This window comes from Salvelinus fontinalis, chromosome 3 (assembly GCF_029448725.1).
Source record: "Salvelinus fontinalis isolate EN_2023a chromosome 3, ASM2944872v1, whole genome shotgun sequence".
In the NCBI taxonomy this organism is placed as follows: domain Eukaryota; kingdom Metazoa; phylum Chordata; class Actinopteri; order Salmoniformes; family Salmonidae; genus Salvelinus; species Salvelinus fontinalis.
In genome coordinates, this window is record NC_074667.1 from 38062290 (window position 1) to 38086332 (window position 24043).

At 44.1% G+C, this 24043-nt stretch overlaps 1 protein-coding gene across 1 annotated transcript in view; it reads right to left on the reverse strand.

The window, feature by feature from the left end:
- LOC129847167 (potassium voltage-gated channel subfamily B member 1-like) overlaps positions 1-19542 on the reverse strand; it is an 80437-nt gene extending 60895 nt beyond the window's left edge. The window contains exon 1 of the mRNA XM_055914985.1: positions 18586-19542. Coding sequence (XP_055770960.1) covers positions 18586-19140 — 555 coding nt within the window. The 5' untranslated portion in view covers positions 19141-19542. The remainder of the gene's footprint in view (positions 1-18585) is intronic.
- Positions 19543-24043: the final 4501 nt, after the last annotated feature.

The window sequence follows — 24043 nt, forward strand, 5'->3', positions numbered from 1 at the left end:
ACTTAGGAAGCAACACTGATTGACAATAAATTTCACATGCTGTTGTGCAAATGGAATAGACAAAAGGTGGAAATTATAGGCAATTAGCAAGACACCCCCCAAAACAGGAGTGATTCTGCAGGTGGTGACCACAGACCACTTCTCAGTTCCTATGCTTCCTGGCTGATGTTTTGGTCACTTTTGAATGCTGGCGGTGCTCTCACTCTAGTGGTAACATGAGACGGAGTCTACAACCCACACAAGTGGCTCAGGTAGTGCAGTTCATCCAGGATGGCACATCAATGCGAACTGTGGCAAAAAGGTTTGCTGTGTCTGTCAGCGTAGTGTCCAGAGCATGCAGGCGCTACCAGGAGACAGGCCAGTACATCAGGAGACGTGGAGGAGGCCGTAGGAGGGCAACAACCCAGCAGCAGGACCGCTACCTCCGCCTTAGTGCAAGGAGGTGCACTGCCAGAGCCCTGCAAAATGACCTCCAGCAGGCCACAAATGTGCATGTGTCTGCTCAAACGGTCAGAAACAGACTCCATGAGGGTGGTATGAGGGCCAGTGTATATTTTATTTGCCTTCACCTCCCTTATCTCACCTCACTTGCTCACATTGTATATAGACTTATTTTTCACTGTATTATTGACTGTATGTTTGTTTTACTCCATGTGTAGCTATGTGTTGTTGTATGTGTCGAACTGCTTTGCTTTATCTTGGCCAGGTCGCAATTGTAAATGAGAACGTGTTCTCAATTTGCCTACCTGGTTAAATAAAGGTGAAATAAAATAAAATAAACACTTTACTTGACACCCAGTTACATTACACGGTCATATTTTTATATATTTTTATTTCACCTTTATTTAACTAGGCAAGTCAGTCCTCCTGCGGGGACGGGGGCTGGGATAAAAAATACAAATATTTGACAAAACACATCACAACAAGAGATACACCACAACACAACATAAAGAGAGACCTATGACAACAATAAAGCATGGCAGCAACACATGACAACACAGCATGGTAGCAACAAATGACAACACAGCATGGTAGCAACAAATGACAACACAGCATGGTAGCAACAAATGACAACACAGCATGGTAGCAACACAACAAGGTAGCAGCACAGCATGGTAGCAGCACAAAACATGGTACAAACATTATTGGCACAGACAACAGCACAAAGGGCAAGAAGGTAGAGACGGCAATACACCACGTGAAGCAGCCACAACTGTCAGTAAGAGTGTCCATGATTGAGTCTTTGAATGAAGAGATGGAGATAAAACTGTTCAGTTTGAGTGTTTTTTGCAGCTCATTCCAGTCTGAAATGAAGAGCGACCCAGGGATGTGTGTGCTTTGGGGACCTTTAAAAGAATATGACTGGCAGAACGTGTGTTGTATGTGGAGGATGAGGGCTGCAGTCGGTATCTCAGATAGGGGGAAGTAAGGCCTAAGAGGGTTTTATAAATAAGCATCAACCAGAGTGTCTTGCGACGGGTATGCAGAGATTACCAGTTTACAGAGGAGTATAGAGTGCAGTGATGTGTCCTATAAGGAGCATTGGTGGCAAATCTGATGGCCGAATGGTAAAGAACATCTAGCCGCTCGAGAGCACCCTTACCTGCCAAACTATAAATTACGTCTCCGTAATCTATCATGGGTAGGACGGTCGTCTGAATTTCCTTAGAGTTTGAAAGTTTGTTTCTTAAATCTTTTGTTGAAATTGTAATGAAATCTTCAGTCTTTTTTTATATTTTAAATACCTTGTAAATACACTCTTACAAAATCTGTAACAGAAATAACCAAAAATCTGTAACAGAATGACAGAATGACACTATACACACAAATAAACATGGATTTAGTACTGTAGATATGTGATAGTGGTGGAGTAGAGGCCTGATGGAACACAGTGTGTTGTGAAATCTGTGCATGTATTGTAATGTTTAAAAATGGTATAAACTGCCTTAATTTTGCTGGACCCCAGGAAGAGTAGCTACTGCCGTGGCAGCAGATAGTGGGTATCCATAATAAATACAAATACTGAAATTTAATTGGCTAAAAACCACAGTTCGGTCACCTGCTACTGTCCTCCCTTCCAATGGCATACTGCATTATGACCCTCCTGTGTCACTTTGCTTGGACTAAGAAAATATACTTTATGATACTGTCAAGAAGCATTATGATCATCATAATCATAAACTGTAAGCCAGATAGGCCTATCACGTGCATGCCCTTATATCAGTCATCAGTCAAAAAGATGGTGTCTTGTCCTGCTCCTGAAATCTGCTCCTGCATTCATCCCAGTCATCAACAACAGAGCATTGAGGTATGTACATGTCTGACATCAAAGGGTGCGCAATTACAATGATAATTGAATATGGTCAATTTAAATAATATACAGTACCAGTCAAAGGTTTGGACACACCTAGTCATTCCAGGGTTTTTCTTTGTTTTTACTATGTTCTACATTGTAGAATAATAGTGAAGACATCACAACTATTAAATAACAAATGTGGAATCATGTAGTAACCAAAAAAGTGTTAAACAAATCAAAATATATTTTATATATGAGATTCTTCAAAGTAGCCACCCTTTGCCTTGATGACAGCTTTGCACAGTCTTGGCATTCTCTCAACCAGCGTCATGAGGTAGTCACCTGGAATGCATTTCAATTAACAGGTGTGCATTGTTAAAAGTTCATTTGTGGAATTATTTTCCTTCTTAATGCTTTTTAGCCAAGCAGCTGTGTTGTGACAAGGTACGGGTGGTATACAGAAGATAGCCTATTTGGTCCAGCCTCAGAAATTGCAGCCCAAATAAATGCTTCACAGAGTTCAAGTAACAGACACATCTCAACATCAACTGTTCAGAGGAGACTGCTTGAATCAGGCCTTCATGGTCAAATTCCTGCAAAGAAACCACTACTAAAGGACACCAATAATAAGAAGAGACTTGCTTGGGCCAAGAAACATGAGCAATGGACATTAGACTGGTGGAAATCTGTCCTTTGGTCTGATGAGCCCAAATTGGAGATGTTTGGTTCCAACCACTGTGTCTTTGTGAGATGCAGAATAGGTGAATGGATGATCTCCGCATGTGTGGTTCCCACTGTGAAGCATGGAGGAGGAGGTGTGATGGTTGGGGGTGATTTGCTGGTGACACTGTCTGTGATTTATTTAGTATTCAAGGCACAATTAACCAGCATGTCTACCACAGTATTCTGCAGCGATTCGCCATCCCATCTGGTTTGCGCTGTCATTTGTTTTTCAACAGGACAATGACCCAAAACACCTCCAAGCTGTGTAAGGACTATTTGACCAAGAAGGAGAGTGATGGAGTACTGCATCAGATGACCTGGCCTCCACAATCACCCTACCTCAACCCAATTGAGATGGTTTGGGATGAGTTGGACCACAGAGTGAAGGAAAAGCAGCCAACAAGTGCTCAGCATATGTGAGAATTCCTTTAAGACTGTTGGAAAAGCATTCAAAGTGAAGCTGGTTGAGAGAATGCCAAGAGTGTGCAAAGCTGTCATCAAGGCAAAGGGTGGCTACTTTGAAGAATCTCAAATATAAAATATATTTGGATTTGTTTAACACTTTTTTGGTTTCTACATGTGTTATTTCATAGTTTCGATGTCTTCACTATTATTCTACAATGTAGAAAATAGTAAAAAATAAATAAAAACGCTTGTATGAGTAGGTGTGTCCAAACTTTCGACTGGTTCTGTATATATGACTTAAACATACTGTTAACACATAGGCTATGGTGTAATGGAATGTTTTGCCTTGTGTGGTAGGTTTTGTGGGTTTTGACACTGTTATGTAGGTGTCATAACCAGCCATAAAATAACTCAATATATGTCACAATAGGTCTAAATACAGTATATGTGTCATGACAGTATTATGACCATATTATAAAAGGTTATGACAAGTTATGTCAGCTATTATGACTTATTATGACATGGTTATGACCGTGTCATAACGTGTTATAGTGCTGGCAGTCAAGTAAAGTGTTTCCATTCCAAATCATATTGCTAAATGATCCTTGATATGACCATCTTAAAAAAATTCCAAACAGTTCCTCCCCTCTGGCTTAGACTCTTAAGGATTAACTGGGTATCCGTCTGGGCTGAGGTTGACAGTTTTATGTGCTCTGTCAAGGTGAAGCCATCAACAGTGTTCTACAGCTCCCGCCAGGTCCCATATATTTTCACCCAGTATGGGTTGACAAGCAAATTGTTTTAAGCTGTGGAGAAAATCGATGACAATTGCATTAAGATGAAAGGCAAGTTGGGTCGGGTGAGGACAGTAAGGACACACCCTGGACAGACAGAGAGATAGAGAAAGGCTGAAAGGCAATGTAACGTGCATGGACCGCTAGACCACTGGCTCAGCATGACTTGACGATGGATGGCCACTCTAGAATTACAGTACAGTAGCATGCTGGGGTTTGTGTTATATAAATGATTGACACCACAGATGCTTTATGACTACTAGGACATACGATTAGACTAGGGATGGATGTGTGTGTGTGTGTATGCGTGCCAATGATCGTGTGAATATGTGTGAGGAGTGGAGTATGCTGACAAGATGTGTGAGAGACTGTCCTATGATCTGTGTTGAAGGAGATGTTTTTGAGGGGTCGATGTTGGGTGACAGTGTCTGGCTGTGGTGCTGAGGTGCTTTCTGAATGCCTATAAAATCCATGGCACACAGCCTCTCCGCTGCCTTGCTGATTCAATTGCCATATATCTCCCACTGGCCTGACACCGCTAGGCAAAGTGACAGACAGAGAGCACTGACGCACATGCTACCTTCCCCTCTCTCACGCTCTCTCGTCTCTCCATCTCAGCTCTCTCTCTCTTTCTCTCTCTCTGTCTCTCTGTCTCTCTCTCTCTCTCTCTCTCTCTCTCTCTCTCTCTCTCTCTCTCTCTCTCGTCTCTCCATCTCATCTCTCTCTCCTCCTTACTCTACATCATTAATTCTCGTCTTTCTCTCTCCTTCCCTGTTTCTCATTCTCTCCCTCTCTCCGCTCTGATTACTTAGGTCAAAATAACTTAATCAGCATTTTAGCACTTATTACCAGAGATAATGATATAACATTTCACCTACAACTGAGATGAAATAATACAAGAAATGCAATGCAGTAATTTATACAAACCATTTCATAAATATGAGGTAAATATACGAACATGCATAATCATGCAAAATCACCATAACACTGGATCTATTACGAAAGTCTTCTTCCTCAGTCAGTTTGTTTGTTTTGTTCTGATGTTAGTGTGATTTACGGTGGGGCTCAAAATACTTTATTGCTAATTTAACCATTCTTCAATTTGTTTCAAATGCAATTTTGAACTGCTACAGTGGTAAATATGAAGGAAAAAAATATTGCAAATTTAACAAACACCCCCACCTCTCTGTCATGTTTTTTTTTTATATTCCATGTCGGTGCACTTGTCATCCTAAGACAATCCCGTATTTCAACCCCTTTTCAGTTGTCCCGACTTTTCGTTTAACAAAAAGGGTTAATTTGTCATAAAGACGCATCAATTAATTCAGGCTACAAGAGTGTAGGCCTAATGACAACAGCTGAATGTCACTGCACTTTTTGGTGTTCCAGTCATCAAATGGCGGGTGCTGTTTGGATGCTAGAATTATTTTGGAGTGGATGAACATACGCAGGTATAAATATGCTATCTTAATTTGAATAGTTTCTCACAGCAGGAAAATAATCCTGCAGCAACAGGAAATGTGAATTATTATGTGGATTATAAGTGAAAATTATAAACTTTAGAAGCATTTTTAAACATTGAATACACTACAGGTTTGCATTTGCTGCTGTGCAGGAATGAACACAATCACGACAGGTTCATGTCACATTAATAAGTAATACATTTTTACCGTTAAATGACGTCTTTAGAATTAGGCCCATATTTTTGTTTCAAAAGCGTGTGCACCCAATGGGCAACCACCACAAAGAAAGGTTAAATGCTAGGGTTGGTCAATATGAAAGCTGCGTCTCTCAGACCATATCTATACAGTATACCCAGGGGCAACAGGCTTGGCTGTGCGTGGGGTGCTGCAGGTGAATTAAACATCTGTACCCCATTTCTGTTCTGTTAGAGCACTGAGAGTGAGCGTTAGGAAATTGCATGAATAATTAAATGAAACAACAACATCGAACAGAGTGCAAATTATACCATGACATTCAAGAGGGCCTCTTGCCCTGAGACCATTGCAATGTATGTGTATCAAGTGCATTGATTAATGATTTAAACTTTAACACCATGAAACTTGACACATTTATAACCCATCGTCTCTCATAGTGAACAAGACATGGGAGGGGCCTCATTATAATATTTCCCAGCATGCTTTGCTGCAGGTTGATTTTTTTTTAATATCCATGTTTCCTACATTTACATTTGAGTCATTTAGCAAATGATTCTGCCATACTCAAGAGCACACCGACAGATTTCCCCCCCAATCGGCTTGGGGATTCAAACCAGCCACCTTTCAGTTACTGGCCCAACGCACATTTGAGTCATTTAGCAAATGCTTCTGCCATACTCAAGAGCACACCGACAGATTTCCCCCCCAATCGGCTTGGGGATTCAAACCAGCCACCTTTCAGTTACTGGCCCAACGCTCTTAACCGCTAGCCTACCTGCCACCCTCATACACATTGATTGATTACTTGATCTTATAGTAAACAAAGATACATGTTTCTAAACTAATCCAATCTGTAAGGGGTTAGATTTATTGGACCCGTTACTGAGATGGTTATTCCAGTTTAGATGTTTTAGATAGTCTTGTTTATTAAGTCTTTCATCATCGCAATCATTATGAGTGCAGGTTGTGGGGTGGTCAAATATTCCAGTTGTTGGATATCCTCCTTCTGACTGGATTGTGATAGGAATACTAATCACTTCACAAACCACAGTATTGTAATTCACAGGTCTAATGTGGCTCGTGGGCCAAGAGTTTCAGACCATAAGGTCAAAGATAACTAGCCCATAACAAATGTCTTATGAAATGAATTATATGTGGCCAGAACTTGTTAACTTTTAATTGATACACATTCACTTACACAGTCACTTGTTGAAGGCTTCAGCAATAATAAATTCAAAGTCTTGATTCTGAATGCAATAACCATGTGACTGTCACTAACAACACAGTCATTGGTGGGTATCTCTCACATTCACTTGAAAGGCATGCTGGGAAATATGCAAATACATGCAGTAGTGTTTAAAACCTAAACGCCTTGTGCTGAATAAACGTGTTCATCTGTTTAAAGTGTTACAGCAAATAAACATGTTCTGGTGTTTACAATCTAAACACCGTGACGCATTTTCATTTAAATTCTAAATGCCTTGAAGCATTTCAAAGTGTTACAGAAAACACTTGGTTTTACAGTGTATGGGCCGTAGTATCAGTGAATTATTAAAAAAAATCCCAAATAACATCAAGCAATCAAAAAATACATCCCAAAACAAATAACACAGCTTTGTATGGTTAGTCACATGCTCAGGTCAACTCAAAGGCTGCCCCGGAGGAGCATAGTGAGCCAGGCAGGAGCTGCTGTACATACAGGTAATAGATGACCTCCATCAACGGAGGAAGTTATTTGTAGGTCACATACCCTGAATAGTGTCTCAGGGAACCACCTTCTTCACCACTCATAATATCTATGGAGAGGAAACCGTAGCCCAAAGGTATGACCTCAATTTCAACACATTAACAACACATTTCTCCATGACCCCATTCTGCCAAATAGCCACAAGGTTGCTTTCAGAGGCAAGTTAATAAGGGAATATCTCATACTACATGCATCTGAATGTCTGCTTGACAGCAGAATATATGTTTCTTACTGCCTCAGTAGTTTACTGTGATTGCAAAGAGAGACAGTCTTTGAAGGCTTTAAAAAAATCTACCAGGCTTAGAAAATATGGCACATACGGGAAACACTGGCAACAACACAAACAATTTAATCCTCTTTTCAGCAGCACACTGATGGAGGAGATTTTCTCCATCGATTACAGGCCCCCCTCCTTCTCCAGCCATGTCCCGCCACACATTGATCAAATGCTATCAAAGACATGAAAAATCGATAATGTAAATGTTGGTTTGTGAGCAAGGTGTGAAGAGGAGCTGTGTGCTTGATGTCTCCCTGTGGTCATGGATTTAAAATCTAAACTAAAAATAGACAAGGCTTAAAGATATGTCAGTAACAGGCAAAATCAAAAAGTTGTCTAATTGTCTGTTTATTTCTTTGAGCTATGCCTTTGTTTTCTCAAAGGTTAAGCTAGAGAGCAGGGATCATCAACTAGATTCAGCCACAAGCCATTTTCTTTTCAGGGGGCCGGAACATAAATACAAATCATTTGTAGACCAAATTGAGCACAAGAAGTCCAAATAGATATAATATTCATATACAATTACAAATATTTCTCTATTATGCATGGGAATACTTGGAGCTGATTTTCTGGTGTTTTTACAGTCTTTATGTTGAACAATAACAAATTGCAACAACAACAAAAAAATACTTATTTTTTTTGCTCAGAAAACATTGGTGGCCAAATCAAATCACCCGCGGGCCACCAGTTGGGGTACCCTGCTTTAGAGGCATATAGGGGATTATTGACACAATGAGAGAGTAACCCACAAGAACCACAAAGCACTTTCACCAAGGCTGCACATTCCTCTAAGAATATTGGTTAGGTCTGATTGTAACGGCTGTCGCTCTCCTCATCCTCGGATGAGGTGAGGAGAGAAGGATCTTCAGACCAAAACGCAGCTTTTGGGAAATAAGCCATCTTTATTATAAATACGATGGCAACACGAAACAAAACAAAACACTTTCAAAACTACAAAACAAGAAAACGACGTTGACGAAACCTGAACATAAACTTACATAACTAAACATAAACTCACGTACAGGAAACAGACGACATCGAAACGAAACGAACAACCGAAACAATCCCGTATGGTGTAAGACATAACACAGACACAGGAGACAATCACCCACAACGAACACTGTGACAACGCCTACCTAAATATGACTCTTAATTAGAGGAACGCCAAACACCTGCCTCTAATTAAGAGCCATACCAGGCAACCCAAAACCAACACAGAAACAGAATACATAGAATGCCCACCCAACCTCACGTCCTGACCAACTAACACACATAACAACTAACATAAATAGGTCAGGAACGTGACATTACCCCCCCCCCACAAGGTGCGAACTCCGGACGCACCAGCACAAAGTCTAGGGGAGGGTCTGGGTGGGCATCTAACCACGGTGGTGGCTCAGGCTCCGGGCGAGGTCCCCACCCCACCATAATCCATCCTAGCTTCCTCCCTCTAAGAATGTCCACCCTCTTTTTACCCCCACAAAATCCTCTTAATAACATCACTAATAAGGACAGCACCGGGACAGAGAGATAAATCAAGACAGAGGGATAGATAAGAATATAGAGGTAGATCAAGATAGAGAGGGAGATCAGGATAGAGGGGCAACTCCGGACTGAAAGGCAGCTCCGGACAGAGAGACAGCTCTGGACTGATGGGCAGTTCTGGGTATCTAGCCGTTTCAGGCTGAAGGGCAGCTCATGGCTGACTGACGAATCTCGACGCTCATGGCTGGCTGACGGCTCTCGACGCTCATGGCAGGCTGACGGCTCTCGACGCTCATGGCAGGCTGATGGCTCTCGACGCTCATGGCAGGCTGACGGCTCTCGACGCTCATGGCAGGCTGACGGCTCTCGACGCTCATGGCAGGCTGACGGCTCTCGACGCTCATGGCGCTCTGACGGCTCTGGCTGCTCATGGCGCTCTGACGGCTCTGGCTGCTCATGGCGCTCTGACGGCTCTGGCTGCTCATGGCTCTCTGACGGCTCTGGCTGCTCATGGCTCTCTGACGGCTCTGGCTGCTCATGGCTCGCTGGCGGCTCTGGCTGCTCATGGCTCGCTGGCGGCTCTGGCAGATCCTGTCTGGTTGGCGGCTCTGGCAGATCCTGTCTGGTTGGCGGCTCTGGCAGATCCTGTCTGGCTGACGGCTCTGGCAGATCCTGTCTGGCTGACGGCTCTAGCGGCTCCTGTCTGGCTGACGGCTCTAGCGGCTCCTGTCTGGCTGACGGCTCTAGCGGCTCCTGTCTGGCTGACGGCTCTAGCGGCTCCTGTCTGGCTGACGGCTCTAGCGGCTCCTGTCTGGCGGATGGCTCTGTAGGCTCATGGCAGACGGGCGGCTTTGCAGGCTCATGGCAGACGGGCGGCTTTGCAGGCTCCTGGCAGACGGATGGCTCAGACGGCGCTGGGGAGACGGATGGCTCAGATGGCGCTGGGGAGACGGATGGCTCAGATGGCGCTGGGGAGACGGATGGCTCTGGCCGGATACGGTGCACTGTAGACCTGGTGCGTGGTGCCGGAACTGGAGGCACCGGGCTAAGGATAAGCACCTTCCTACTAGTGCGGGGAGCAGGGACAGGGCACACTGTATTCTCAAAGCCCACTCTATAACTGATGCGTGGTACCGGCACTGGTGACGCCGGGCTGAGGACAAGCACATCAGGATTAGTAGGGGGAGAAGATACAGTTTGTACAGGGCTCTGGAGACGCACTGGTAGCTTAGTGCGTGGGGCCGGAACTGGAGGCACCGGGCTAGATTCACGCACTACAGGGAGAGTGCGTGGAGGAGGAACAGGGCTCAGGATACGCACTGGTAGCCTAGTGCGTAGTGTAGACACTGTAGGTACTAGGCTGGGGCGGGGAGGTGGCGCCGGAAATACCGGACCGTGGAGGCGTACTGGCTCTCTTGAGCATTGAGCCTGCCCAACCTTACCTGGTTGAATGCTCCCGGTTGCCCGACCAGTGCGGGGAGGTGGAATAACCCGCACCGGGCTATGTAGGCGAACCGGGGAAACCATGCGTAAGGCAGGTGCCATGTATGCCGGCCCGAGGAGACGCACTGGAGACCAGACGCGTTGAGCCGGCCTCATGACACCTGGCTCAATACCCAATCTAGCCCTACCAGTGCGGGGAGGTGGAATAACCCGCACTGGGCTATGCACTCGTACAGGAGACACCGTGCGCTCTACTGCGTAACACGGCGCCTGCCCGTACTCCCGCTCTCCACGGTAAGCCTGGGAAGTGGGCGCAGGTCTCCTACCTGCCCTTGGCCCACTACCTCCTAGCCCCCCCCCAAGAAATTTTTGGGAATTACTTACGGGCTTTTTTGGCTTCCGTGCCAGACGCGTTCCCTCATAGCTCCGGTTCCTCTCCCCGGTAGCCTCTGCTCTCCTCAGTGCCTCCACCTGTTCCCATGGGAGGCGATCCCTACCAGCCAGGATCTCCTCCCAAGTGTAGCAACCCTTTCCGTCCAATACATCGTCCCATGTCCATTGCTCCTTTCTCTCCTGTCCCTTACTCCGTTTAGTTTTCCCTTGCCGCTTGGTCTTAGCGTGGTGGGTGATTCTGTAACGGCTGTCGCTCTCCTCATCCTCGGATGAGGTGAGGAGAGAAGGATCTTCAGACCAAAACGCAGCTTTTGGGAAATAAGCCATCTTTATTATAAATACGATGGCAACACGAAACAAAACAAAACACTTTCAAAACTACAAAACAAGAAAACGACGTTGACGAAACCTGAACATAAACTTACATAACTAAACATAAACTCACGTACAGGAAACAGACGACATCGAAACGAAACGAAACGAACAACCGAAACAATCCCGTATGGTGTAAGACATAACACAGACACAGGAGACAATCACCCACAACGAACACTGTGACAACGCCTACCTAAATATGACTCTTAATTAGAGGAACGCCAAACACCTGCCTCTAATTAAGAGCCATACCAGGCAACCCAAAACCAACACAGAAACAGAAAACATAGAATGCCCACCCAACCTCACGTCCTGACCAACTAACACACATAACAACTAACATAAATAGGTCAGGAACGTGACACTGATAGCAGGCAAAATATGTAAACGTCTTTGCTTCGGATTTCAAAGAAGATTCACTTTACATTTTTGCAACACCATCTGGAGAAAGCATTAGAGAGGTTCTAGATATGGAGGGTATCCACTCAGAGAGGTGATCTACATAAGCTTATTGCCTAATGGAGGGAGCCACTAAGCCTACCGTATCAGAGTAACACTACTACCACTACTACACACAAACACACACACACACACACACTGACCAACTCTCTTATAATGCAGAGTGTGTTCTAAGACAGTCTGAATACCTTACAGTATGTAGCAGCTCCAAGCCGTTACTCACACATAGCCAGTGTACCCCAGGAGCGTGTCTTCAGCCCTCTGCTGTACTTCCTGTTTACCTACGACTGTGTAACTTTGCACGACCCCAACTCCATCATCAAGTGTGCTGATGACACCACGGTTGTAGGACTGATAACCAACAACGACAAGTCAGCCTATAGGGAGGAGGTAAGTGAACTGGCATTGTGGTGCCAGGACAACAACCTCTCCCTCAATATCAGCAAAACAAAGGAGCTGATTGTTGACTTCAGAAAGCAGAGGAGGGAACATGCTCCGATCCACATCAAAGGGATTGCAGTAGAGAGAGTCAGCAGTTTAAAGTTCCTCGGCGTCCACATCACCGAGGACTTGCCATGGACCAACAACATCACCACTCTTGTCAAGAGGGTGCAACAGCGTCTCTACTTCCTAAGGTGGCTGAAGAAATTCGGCATGCCACCCCGGGTCCTCTCTAAATACTAATGCTGCACCATCGAGAGCATCCTGACCAGTTGCCTCACAGCCTGGTACGGGAATTGTTCTGTCCACGACCGCAAGGCCCTCCAGCAGGTGGTGGAGACAGCCGAGTACATCACTGGGACTGTCCTCCCACCCATCCACGACATCTACTCGAAACAGTGCCTGAGGAAGGCCTGCGCCATCATCAAGGACCACTCACCCTAGCCACGAGCTGTTCACTCCTTTACTATCGGGCAGATGGTATCAGAGCATTAGGTCTACAAGCCACAATCTACAAGCCATCAGACTGCTGAACACTTAAACCGGACTGACAGCCTGCTCTGATTCTCCACACCTTAGCACATATGCACACACACACACACACACACACACACACACACACACACACACACACACACACACACACACACACACACACACACACACACACACACACACACACACACACACACACACACACACATTCATACTACACACACATCTTCTGCTAACAGACTCTTATTATGATTGCTAAATACTGCATCATTTAAACACTTGCCCCCCAATCCCCCGTTCCCCAAAAGACGTGTAAATATTGGACTAGAAATTGAGATTCCTGTAATATACTTATCCTGAAATTATATTCTACTGAACCGTTTACTGTATGTTCATATTCTTAGCTTTTATTATTTCTTATTGTTGTTGCTTTGTCGAGAAGGAACCTGCAAGTAAGCATTTATTTGGAAGGTGTATACCGTGTGTATCCTGTACATACGACTAATAAAACTTGAAAAAACTTGTGTGGGTAGAAAAGTCAACTTCTGCAGATAATTTCCAATGGTGACATTTAAGAAGTGAGAGGTCAAACGTGAGGAGATGTGAACAGGGCCGCTGTACTGTAGGCTGCTGGAGTCCCTCATTCATTATTTACAGAGGACCTGTCAACCTGGCCATAATGTAAGCCTAATCATCATCACTCAACCAGAGACAGAGACGGGGGTTGAGTAAAAAACATGTTTCTGGAAAATAGGAGATAGAACTTAAAGCAGGTGACCGTAAATAGCAGTGGGTGACTGTAACTAGCAAAAACCCATTCAGGAGTATAGCCAAGAGTTTACTGTGAGGGTCAGGGTTCAGGGATGCTCAAGAGGCATCACAGTCCTGTATGAGGAAAGTCCAACAGAAATATACTGTGGTAGTAAATCTATACATTAGGATTTATACTGAACAAAAAAATAAACACAACATGTAAAGCGCTGGCCCATGTTTCATGAGCTGAAATAAAAGATCCCAGAAATGTTCCATACGCACAAATAGCTTATTTCTTTCAAATTTTGTGCACAAATTTGTTTACATCCCTGTTAGTCAGCATTTATTCTTTGCCAAGGTAATCCACCCACCTGACAGGTTTGGCATATCAAGAAGCTGATTAAACAGCAGGATCATTACACAGGTGCACCTTGTGCTGGGGGCAATAAAAGGCCACTCTAAAATGTGCAGTTTTGTTACACAACATAATGCCACAGATGTCTGAAGTTTTGAGGGAGGGTCAATTGGCATGCTGACTGCAGGAATGTCCACCAGAGTGTTGCCAGAGAAGTGAACGTTCATTTCTGTACCATAAGCCGCCTCCAATGTTGTTCTAGAGAATTTGGCAGTACGTCCAACTAGCCACACAACCGCAGACAAAATATAACCACGCCAGCCCAGGACCTCCATATCCGGCTTCTTCACCTGTGTGATCATCAGATGGGGGAGGGCGGACGGGGGTGCTGAGGAGTATTTCTGTCCATAATGAAGCCCTTTTGTGGGGTAAAAAACTCATTCTGATTGGCTGGGCCTGGCTCCCTAGTGGGTCGGCCTGGCTCCCAAGTGGGCCCACCCTTGTGAAATCTATAGATTAGGACCTAATGAATTTATTTAAATTACCTGATTTCCTTATATGAACTGTAACTCAGCAAAATCTTTGAAATTGTTGCATGTTGCGTTTATATTTTTGTTCGGTATAGTTATGAAATAGTATTAACTAAATGGCTTTTTAACTACAGCTGAATGGTGCATTTGGATCACGGTCAAGCACCACTGAATCATGGCTGTAACAGCATATACTCTTATTACAATGTCTGATGACTGATTTTCCAAGCCATTTAGTTAATACCATACTAGCATCCTTTTTGCTTAGCTAAAGTCCAATTCTGGGTCCAAACTGCAGTAGTTTTAGGTTACATTGCTTGACTTTCAGGGGATGGGGAGGTTGGACTGGGGAGGGCGCTGTGATTGTATGTGGAGACGGAGAATCAGCGATGTCAGTGGAATAGGGCAGAGTGGAAATATGGAAATATCACCATCAACTCACAACCGATAGCCACGACCAGGTGACTCAACAACCTGCTTGTCCCTGGTATGTTTTATCACCCAGCAGACATGTCCTGACGTTGTATAGGGAAATTAATGTTGCCGTAGGACAATCAATGAAATATTGAATCAAACTAGTACTATCATTGATAGTAGCTTTGTCATCTGATCCTGTCTGTGTGTGATCTTCTCTTTAAACAGTGTTCCAATGTAAGGTAAGTTGGAAGTGTACAGGCTACAACCCTCTGATGCACTGTGAGCCTGTCATATTGTATGGCCATGGTGCTGAGGGCACTGAGAGTGAACTGTGGTCTATGAGGCAGAAACATGCCTAGACATGCTTTAGTGCAGCACCAGCCAGGTCTTCCATTCACAAGCTGCTTTCCATTTCCTCTCAGTGAATACACACTGTACACACTTTGCAGACATACTGTATGTATGAAAGGAGACTCATTTATAATGGATGAATTAATGATCTCAAACGTTTTGTTTCCCAGAGATTCTATATTCTTTGGGTGAATTATTCAGAAGGAAAAACCCAAAATATGTCGACATGGAGACCTCTGAGAGTCTACAACCACATGAGAGCGTATCAAAAATACAGTAGTTGAATCAATGTTTTTCCCACGTCATTTCAATGAAATTACATTGAACCAACATGGAATAGATGTTGAATTGACGTCTGTCCCCAGTGGGGAGGCTCGTGCATACACAGTGTCCTTCATTGTACAGCAGGTCTGACTAAGAGGAATGGCTTGTCTCAGAGCCCATGTTCATATGTGTATTTTGTGGAGGTTATAATGCCAAAGGGCCAGGCACAGCCAGGGTGACATCTTGAGTTATAGATACTGTGAATCGCACCTTCCCTTAACCCATCACCTGACACAAAGTCAAGCGTAATTAATGTGCAATTTAAAATGTATCTGCACTGAAAAATTAATTACGTGGAATCTGTGTTTAGTAACAGCTTATTTTAACGATGCCACCCTTCAATTAAGCACGGGAAAACAAGGCTGCGTCCGTCACCTGCCATTAGACCTCAGCATGACACTTTTATCCCCCTCTCCCCCGTCACGGAGGGAAAACATGGGACAAGGGCCCTATTTGTCAAGTGAACGAATTACTCCCGCTGCCTCATCTCCGCATCCCCCTTCTGCCCCCACCCCTCCATTCAGACGTTTCTGAGCCCCTTAGAGATATCCATGTCCTCAGACAGCCCTAATCCTACTGTGCAGCATGAGCCAAATGCACTGAGATGAATCTGAATAATGTTGACTAGACAAGAAAAACATAGTAACTCTGTACTACTATCTTCATACGTATAAATATCACACCACCCCAAAAAGCTAACCTCCCCTGTTATTGGTAATGGTGAGAGGTCAGCATGTCTTTGGCGTATGATCTTTGGTGTCTCCGTAACTTTCTCGCTCATCATTATTCACGATTCATTTAGGATTATTCATAATCATGGTAGCATCCACAATATTCAATGTTCAGAAACATATTCTATTCTTATTTTCAATAAAAGTTACTCCAAAATGACACAATAGATTATTTACTATCCATTTCTATTGGACACCAAATAATCTGAGACACAACCAAAACAAACTGCAAATGCATCCAACAAGTTTGTAGAGTCACAAGCTGGATGAAGTCATTGTGTGCTAGGAATATGGGAAATACTAAAGGTTTGACTACTTTAACACACATATTGTTATGCTAGTCCTCCTCCTCTACAACCGAAGAGGAGGAGTAGTGATTGAACCAAGGCGCAGCGGGTTGTGAATACATAATTTATTTAAAGAAAACACGAAAACACGAACTTCACTATAAACTAACAAAACAACAAACGGAGTAGACAGACCTGGACGACGAACTTACATTAAACACGAAGAACGCACGAACAGGGAAAATAGACTACACAAAATGACGATGTACAAAACAAACCGAACAGTCCCGTATGGTGCGACAAACACTGACAGGCGACAACCACCCACAACGAACACTGTGAAACAACCTACCTAAATATGACTCTCAATTAGAGGAACGCCAAACACCTGCCTCTAATTGAGAGCCATACCAGGCAACCCTAAACCAACATAGAAACAGACAACATAGAATGCCCACCCAAACTCACGTCCTGACCAACTAACACATACAACAAACTAACAGAAATAGGTCAGGAACGTGACACATACAACTGAATTTGTCCAAATACTTTGGGTTACCTAAAATGGAAGGACAGTGTATAATTGTGTATCATTGTGTGTATCATAGTCAGTGTATCATTTCAAATATTAAGTAATGGAGTACAGAGCCAAAACAACACAACATGTACCACTGCCAAAATACTGTTGGACCTCACTGTAATATATGATAGTAGGCAGAGCAGGTGAAGAATACAGAAGGTTGAAATCGGAGTGAGCATGATCCATGAACTCTATAACGTCTTCATAAAAATGTAATGCTGTCTTGGTTACAAGTAAGCAGAAAAAGGTCAACAACAAGAAAACAACACAACACTCACATTTGCCAAGCCAGCTATATAATGATACCTGTGTAATATTGACCCCCACTCTCCTAATTATTACTCAATCTATTTACAGATGTTGTATTCAGAACATGTTACTGGGCTGTTATTAATCATGCTAATTAATTATTGACATAGTCAAACAGTAGTGAAAACACTTCACTTAAAATGCTGTTAACATGACTGAATATGACATTGATCCAGCCTAGTGAAATGGCCTTATTGTAGCAGCGTGATCAATGAGCTTATAAATTAGATAAATTATTATGAGAGTAAATGCAAGGCTGGAAATGAGGCAGAGGCAGAGAGAGAGAGAGAGAGAGCGAGAGAGAGAGCTGAGAGAGAGAGAGAGAGAGAGAGAGAGAGAGAGAGAGAGAGAGAGAGAGAGAGAGAGAGAGAAAGAGAGAGAGAGAGAAAGCTGAGATGGAGAGACTAGAGAGCGACAGAGTCATTGAACATGACAGATTAAAAGCACTGGATCCGAGATGAAGGGAGCCAGCCAGGCATCAGAGGCCACACAATGGTTTATGTCAACTTTAGTGAAGTCAACCTACAATGACATACTTCGTCACAAACACACTCAAACTGAGAGTCATAGCACTTACAAGTCTAGAAACTTAAAGTTATGCTTATCTTTAGTTATGACTTACCTCTTTAGAACAACTCCCACCCTCAAGGACAGGCCATGTAATTGTTTAAATATGAACAATTTAAGCAAATGACGTGTCATAAACAAAATGTCATAAACAAAATGTGGCACCTTTTTATTATTTGTTGAGTATAATGCAAATGACTAAATTGAACTTTTCAACGTGGCGGTAAGCCACCAATAATGTTTATCTAGGAGGACCTAGGTGAAGTAACATTCGCGTATTAACTGCCGATCCACTTAAAGCAAGATGAAATGCAATCCCATGACAGAGCAGTAAGACCATGCAAGGAAAAGTTCAGACAAACTTGAAGAGCTATACCTGACTTTGCTTACCTTAGCAGCTAACGAGGAACTCGGCTTCTCCAGGAGATCCCACAGTTTCTTTTGTTTCTCGGAACAACATGTGGTATCAAAATCCTCGCCTTCCCTGCCTCTCATAGTTTCGGCCTCTCTTTTGAGCTCCTCGTTCATTTGTTCCTTCTTCTGGTGGTACCTGGCCTGACAGCAGGACTCCAGGTAGATCTCATCTATACCCCAGAAGTCCAGCTCCTGACTAAACGACAGGGCACACATCTCCTCCATCATGTGCAGTTTTCCCGTGCGGTAGAAATTCAGAATGGACGTGAAAGCCCCGGGGTGTCTGTCAAAAAAGTACTCATTATCATCCAAACTGTAGTCGTCGCATATCTCCATGAGAGACTCGTGGGTGTTACAGTCTCGTAGTTTGCCCAGCCTTGTTCGGGGCAACCTGTCCAGCGTCCTCCATAGAACTTCGTGGAGGAGACCCCCAACATTAAGTCTTACCCGACGGTAGTGCGCCTTGCTCCGGATTATTTCCACCGGCTCCGGTGGAAGCGAGGTGGTCGACCGAGAGCCCCCTTTATTCATCCTCACTCAAGACGTTCAGTCACTTGAGAATGAATAATGTCCGAAACTATATGGCCAGACAGGTCCAGAAGACACGGACCTACATTAGGGTCTGTTCTCCCCTATTCCAATGGCTACAAAAGGGGAAAAGAGAAACATCAGGGGTAACTATATAAAATTGCCATCGAGCCCGATGACCTACGGGCCTGATAAAGAACGCAATGTCAGGTGGTTTATCCACTCATTATAGAACCAAATAGATCATTTAATCCGCACAGCCGCTTTCCTCGTTGATGAGTGAGCATGGTGGGTGGGTGCGCAATGATAAACTCGACAACACTCGCGAGCGCTGTCCAGTGCTGAAAACGCCTATATGTCAGTATAGAAAACCATCAAATTTCCCCGCTGTGCGCTGTCCCTATACTTCGGCTCTGAAATCATTTAACTTTAGCACCACATAGAAGAGCGGTATTTCACAAGAGCGAGGCAGCCACGGCCGGACATTTGAAGGTGTTCTTGAACTGATCACCCTAAATAGATTTTAGCCTAACACCGATAAGTAAGAGGCTCCAGACTCGGTGAAATAGTCTTCCCAAAAGTGCATGTAGTTGTGAAAAAAGCTCAATGGTTCATTAAAGGGTGACGAGAAATTATGCAGTTGCTTTCTCTTTGTGCGCCACTCTTGGCATTCTCTCAACCAGCTTCATGAGGTAGTCACCTGGAATGCATTTCAATTAACAGGTGTGCCTTGTTAAGAGTTCATTTGTGGAATTTCTTTCCTTCTTAATGTGTTTGAGCCAATCAGTTGTGTTGTGACAAGATATGGGTGGTATACAGAAGATAGCCATATTTGGTAAAAGACCAAGTCCATATTATGGCAAGAACAACTCAAATAAGTAAAGAGAAACGACAGTCCATCATTACTTTAAGACATGAAGGTCACTCAATACGAAAAATGTCTAGAACTTTGAAAGTTTCTTCAAGTGCAGTCGCAAAAACCATCAAGCGCTATGATGAAACTGGCTTTCATGAGGGCCGCCACAGGTAAGGAAGACCCAGAGTTACCTCTGCTGCAGAGGATACATTCATTAGAGTTAACTGCACCTTAGATTGCAGCCCAAATAAATGCTTCACAGAGTTCAAGTAACAGACATCTCAACTGTTCGGAAGACACTGTGTGAATCAGGCGTTCGTGGTTGAATTGCTGCAAAGATACCACTACTAAAGGACACCAATACGAAGAAGAGACTTGGTTGGGCCAAGAAACACAAGCAATGGACATTAGAGTGGTGGAAATCTGTCCTTTGGTCTGATGAGTCCAAATTTGAGATTTTCTGTTCCAATCACCGTTCCAACCACTCTGTGAGATGCAGAGTAGGTGAACGAATGATCTCTGCATGTGTGGTTCCCACCATGAAGCATGGAGGAGGTGTGATGGTGCTTTGCTGGTGACACTGTCTGTGAATTATTTAGAATTCAAGGCACACTTAGCCAGCATGGCTACCACAACATTCTGCAGCGATACACCCTCCCATCTGGTTTGCGCTTAGTGGGACTATCATTTGTTTTTCAGGACAATGTTTTTTCAGGACAATGACCCAACACACCTCCAGGATGTGTAAGGGCTATTTGACCAAGAAGGAGAGTGGAGTGCTGCATCACATGATCTGGCCTCCACAGTCACCCGGCCTCAATCCAATTGAGATGGTTTGGGATGAGTTTGACCACACAGTGAAGGACAAGCAGTCAACAAGTGCTCAGCATATGTGGGAACAACTTTAAGACTGTTGGAAAAGCATTCCAGGTGAAGCTGGTTGAGAGAATGCCAAGAGTGTGCAAAGCTGTCATCAAGGCAAAGGGTGGATACTTTGAAGAATATAAAATATATTTTGATTTGTTTAACACTTTTCTGTTTTCTAAATGATTCCATATGTGTTAGTTCATAGTTTATTCTACAATGTAGAAAATAGTAAAAGTAAAGAAAAACCCTTGAATGAGTAGGTGTCCAAACTTTTGGCTTGTACTCTGTGTATATATATATATATATATATATACATACACACTACCGTTCAAAAATGAAATGTTCTTGTTTTTGTCCATTAAAATAACATAAAATTGATCAAAAATACAGTGTAGACATTGTTAATGTTGTAAATGACTATTGTAGCTGGAAACGGCAGATTTTTTTATGGAATATCTACATAGGTGTACAGAAGCCCATTATCAGCAACCATCACTCCTGTGTTCCAATGGCACGTTGTGTTAGCTAATCCAAGTTTATCATTTTAAAAGGCTAGTTGATCATGTCACGCCTGCTCCCGCTCTTCCCCTCTGGTGCTTGAGGGTGCCAGACTGCCTTGCATTACGCACTCCTGCCACCATCATTATGCACCCCTGCCTTCCCTCATCACGTGCATCAGCGATTTACTGGACTCACATGGACTCAACCAGCTGTTAATTACTTCCCCTGTATCTGCCTGTCCCCCAGCTCTGTTTCCCGTTTCCGCATTAACGTTCGCATGTCGTTTTGTTATCCGTGGGCTGACGCTATTCCTGTCTTGTTCCTTATTAAATGTTTGACTCTCCGTACCTGCTTCTCGACTCCAACGTCGGCCCTTACAGAATGCAGCAGCCATCAAATCAAGCATCAGGGAGTGCTGGCGGATCTGTTGGTGGTGATGTTGGGTCCGGCGCTGCTGCCGATGGAACTAGGGGTGCTTTAGCTAGATCGTCGTGCTTTCATGCCCTAGCCGGCTCGAGAGGTTTCCTTGCCCCGGTTGGCTCGGAAGGGGCCCATCCCACGTAAGGCCTCAGCTAGATCGTCAGGTTTTTACGCCCAGTCGGCACGTCAGGCTGCTACGCCTCAGCCGGATCATCGGGCTCCCACGCCTCAGCGGGATCGTCAAGCTCCTATGTCTCAGCCGGCTCGCCAGGCTCCTACGCCTCTGCCGGTTTGTTGGGATTTTACGCCTAGCCGGCTTGTCCTTCGCCCGTGCCTTGGCTGTCCCGTCAGGCTCGCCCAGGTGGGACGCCGGCTGGCGCCCCGAAAGGAAGGGGTACTGTCACGCCTGCTCCCGCTCCTCCCCCCTGGCGCTCGAGGGTGCCAAGCTGCCCTGCATTACGCACTCCTGCCACCATCATTACGCACACCTGCCTTCCCTCGTCACGCGCATCAGCAATTTATTGGACTGACCTGGACTCAATCACTTGTTTATTAACTCCCCTATATTTGTCAGTTCCCCAGCTCTGTTCCCCGCTGCTGCATTGATTTTCGTCTGTCTATGTGTTTCCCAGTTCTGACGCTGTTCCTGTCCTGTTGCATGTCCGTTCCTAATTAAATGTCAACTCCCGGTACCTGCTTCTCTTCTGCAGCGTTGTTTCTTACAAGAAAACCCTTTTGCAATTATGTTAGCACAGCTGAAAACTGTTGTTCTGATTAAAGAAGCAATAAAACTGGGCATCTTTAGACTAGTTCAGTATCTGGAGCATCAGCATTTGTGGGTTCTATTACAGGCTCAAAATGGCCAGAAACAAATACCTTTCTGCTGAAACTCGTCAGTCTATTCTTGTTCTGAGAAATGAAGGCTATTTCATGCGAAAAATTGTCAAGAAACTGAAGATGTCGTACACCGCTGTGTATTACTCTCTTCACAGGACCCTCCCTCGACATCCACGGGGGGTGGAGGGGTGTCGTGGGGGACAGCCTCAGCCAGGGGACCAGGAACCACCGGCTTGAGTAGGGAGACATGAAATGAAGGTGAGATGCGGTAGTCACTGGGGAGCTGTAATCTATACGTCACATCACTGACCCTCCACGGAACCTTGAACGGCCCCACAAACTGGGGGCTCAGCTTCTTGCAGAGCAGGTGGAGTGGGAGGTTCTTGGTAGAGAGCCATACACGATCACCAGGGTGGAACACTGGAGTCTCACTGTGGTGGCGGTCTGCCTGCTTCTGACAGTGGATGGTGTGCTGGAGTCTCACGTGAGCGTCGCTCCACACTTCTGCGCACCTGAACCATTCATCCACCGCAGGAGCGCTGGTCTGGCCCTGGGTCCACGGAACAAGGGCCGGTTGATAACCCAGAACACACCGGAAGGGAGTCAGCCCGGTGGAGGAGTGACGTAGCAAATAATTTTTTCTATTTTCTACATTGTAGAATAATAGTGAAGACATCAAAACTATGAAATAACATATGGAATCATGTAGTAACCAAAAGTGTTAAATATATTTTAGATTTTAGATTCTTCAAATAGCCACCCTTTGTCTTGATGACAGCTTTGCACACTAGTGTATACATATATATTTTACAAGATTTACAATCTTGGCAAGGTAGTTGCTTTGGTGTCCCCTGCAGTAGGCATGATCAACGGCCAACATTTAGTACATAATGATGACAGGTCTACTCTGTAAACCGCAAATAATGATATTGACCACTAAGTGCTCTATTTAAGCAAACAACGAAGGCTTTCATAATCAAATAAGACATTATTTAGGAAATATTTTAAAAAATCACACCATTTAAATCAGAACAAATTTTTGAAATGTATCCATTTAGCGCAATAAGCAACTTTTATGTACAGTAGCTTATTAGACTATAATTTGCACAAACCAGACTAAATATTAGTATCATCATTAACCAGTATTTTGTGGGAAAAGATCTAAGCTAAAGGTATTTTACAAGATGTACAGTCTTGGCAAGGTAGCTGCTTTGGTGTCCCCTGCAGTAGGCATGATCAATGGCCAATGTACATGATGACACAAAAACTTAAGAGAACAAATCAAGCAGCAATCATGGGGTTCAACAGCACCATCGTGCACAAGAGAGAGCAGGTGTCTATGTTACATCATTACTATGATATGCCTTCTATTGTATTTTATACCCTATTAGGCTATTATAACAAAGTTATTCAATCTGGATATGA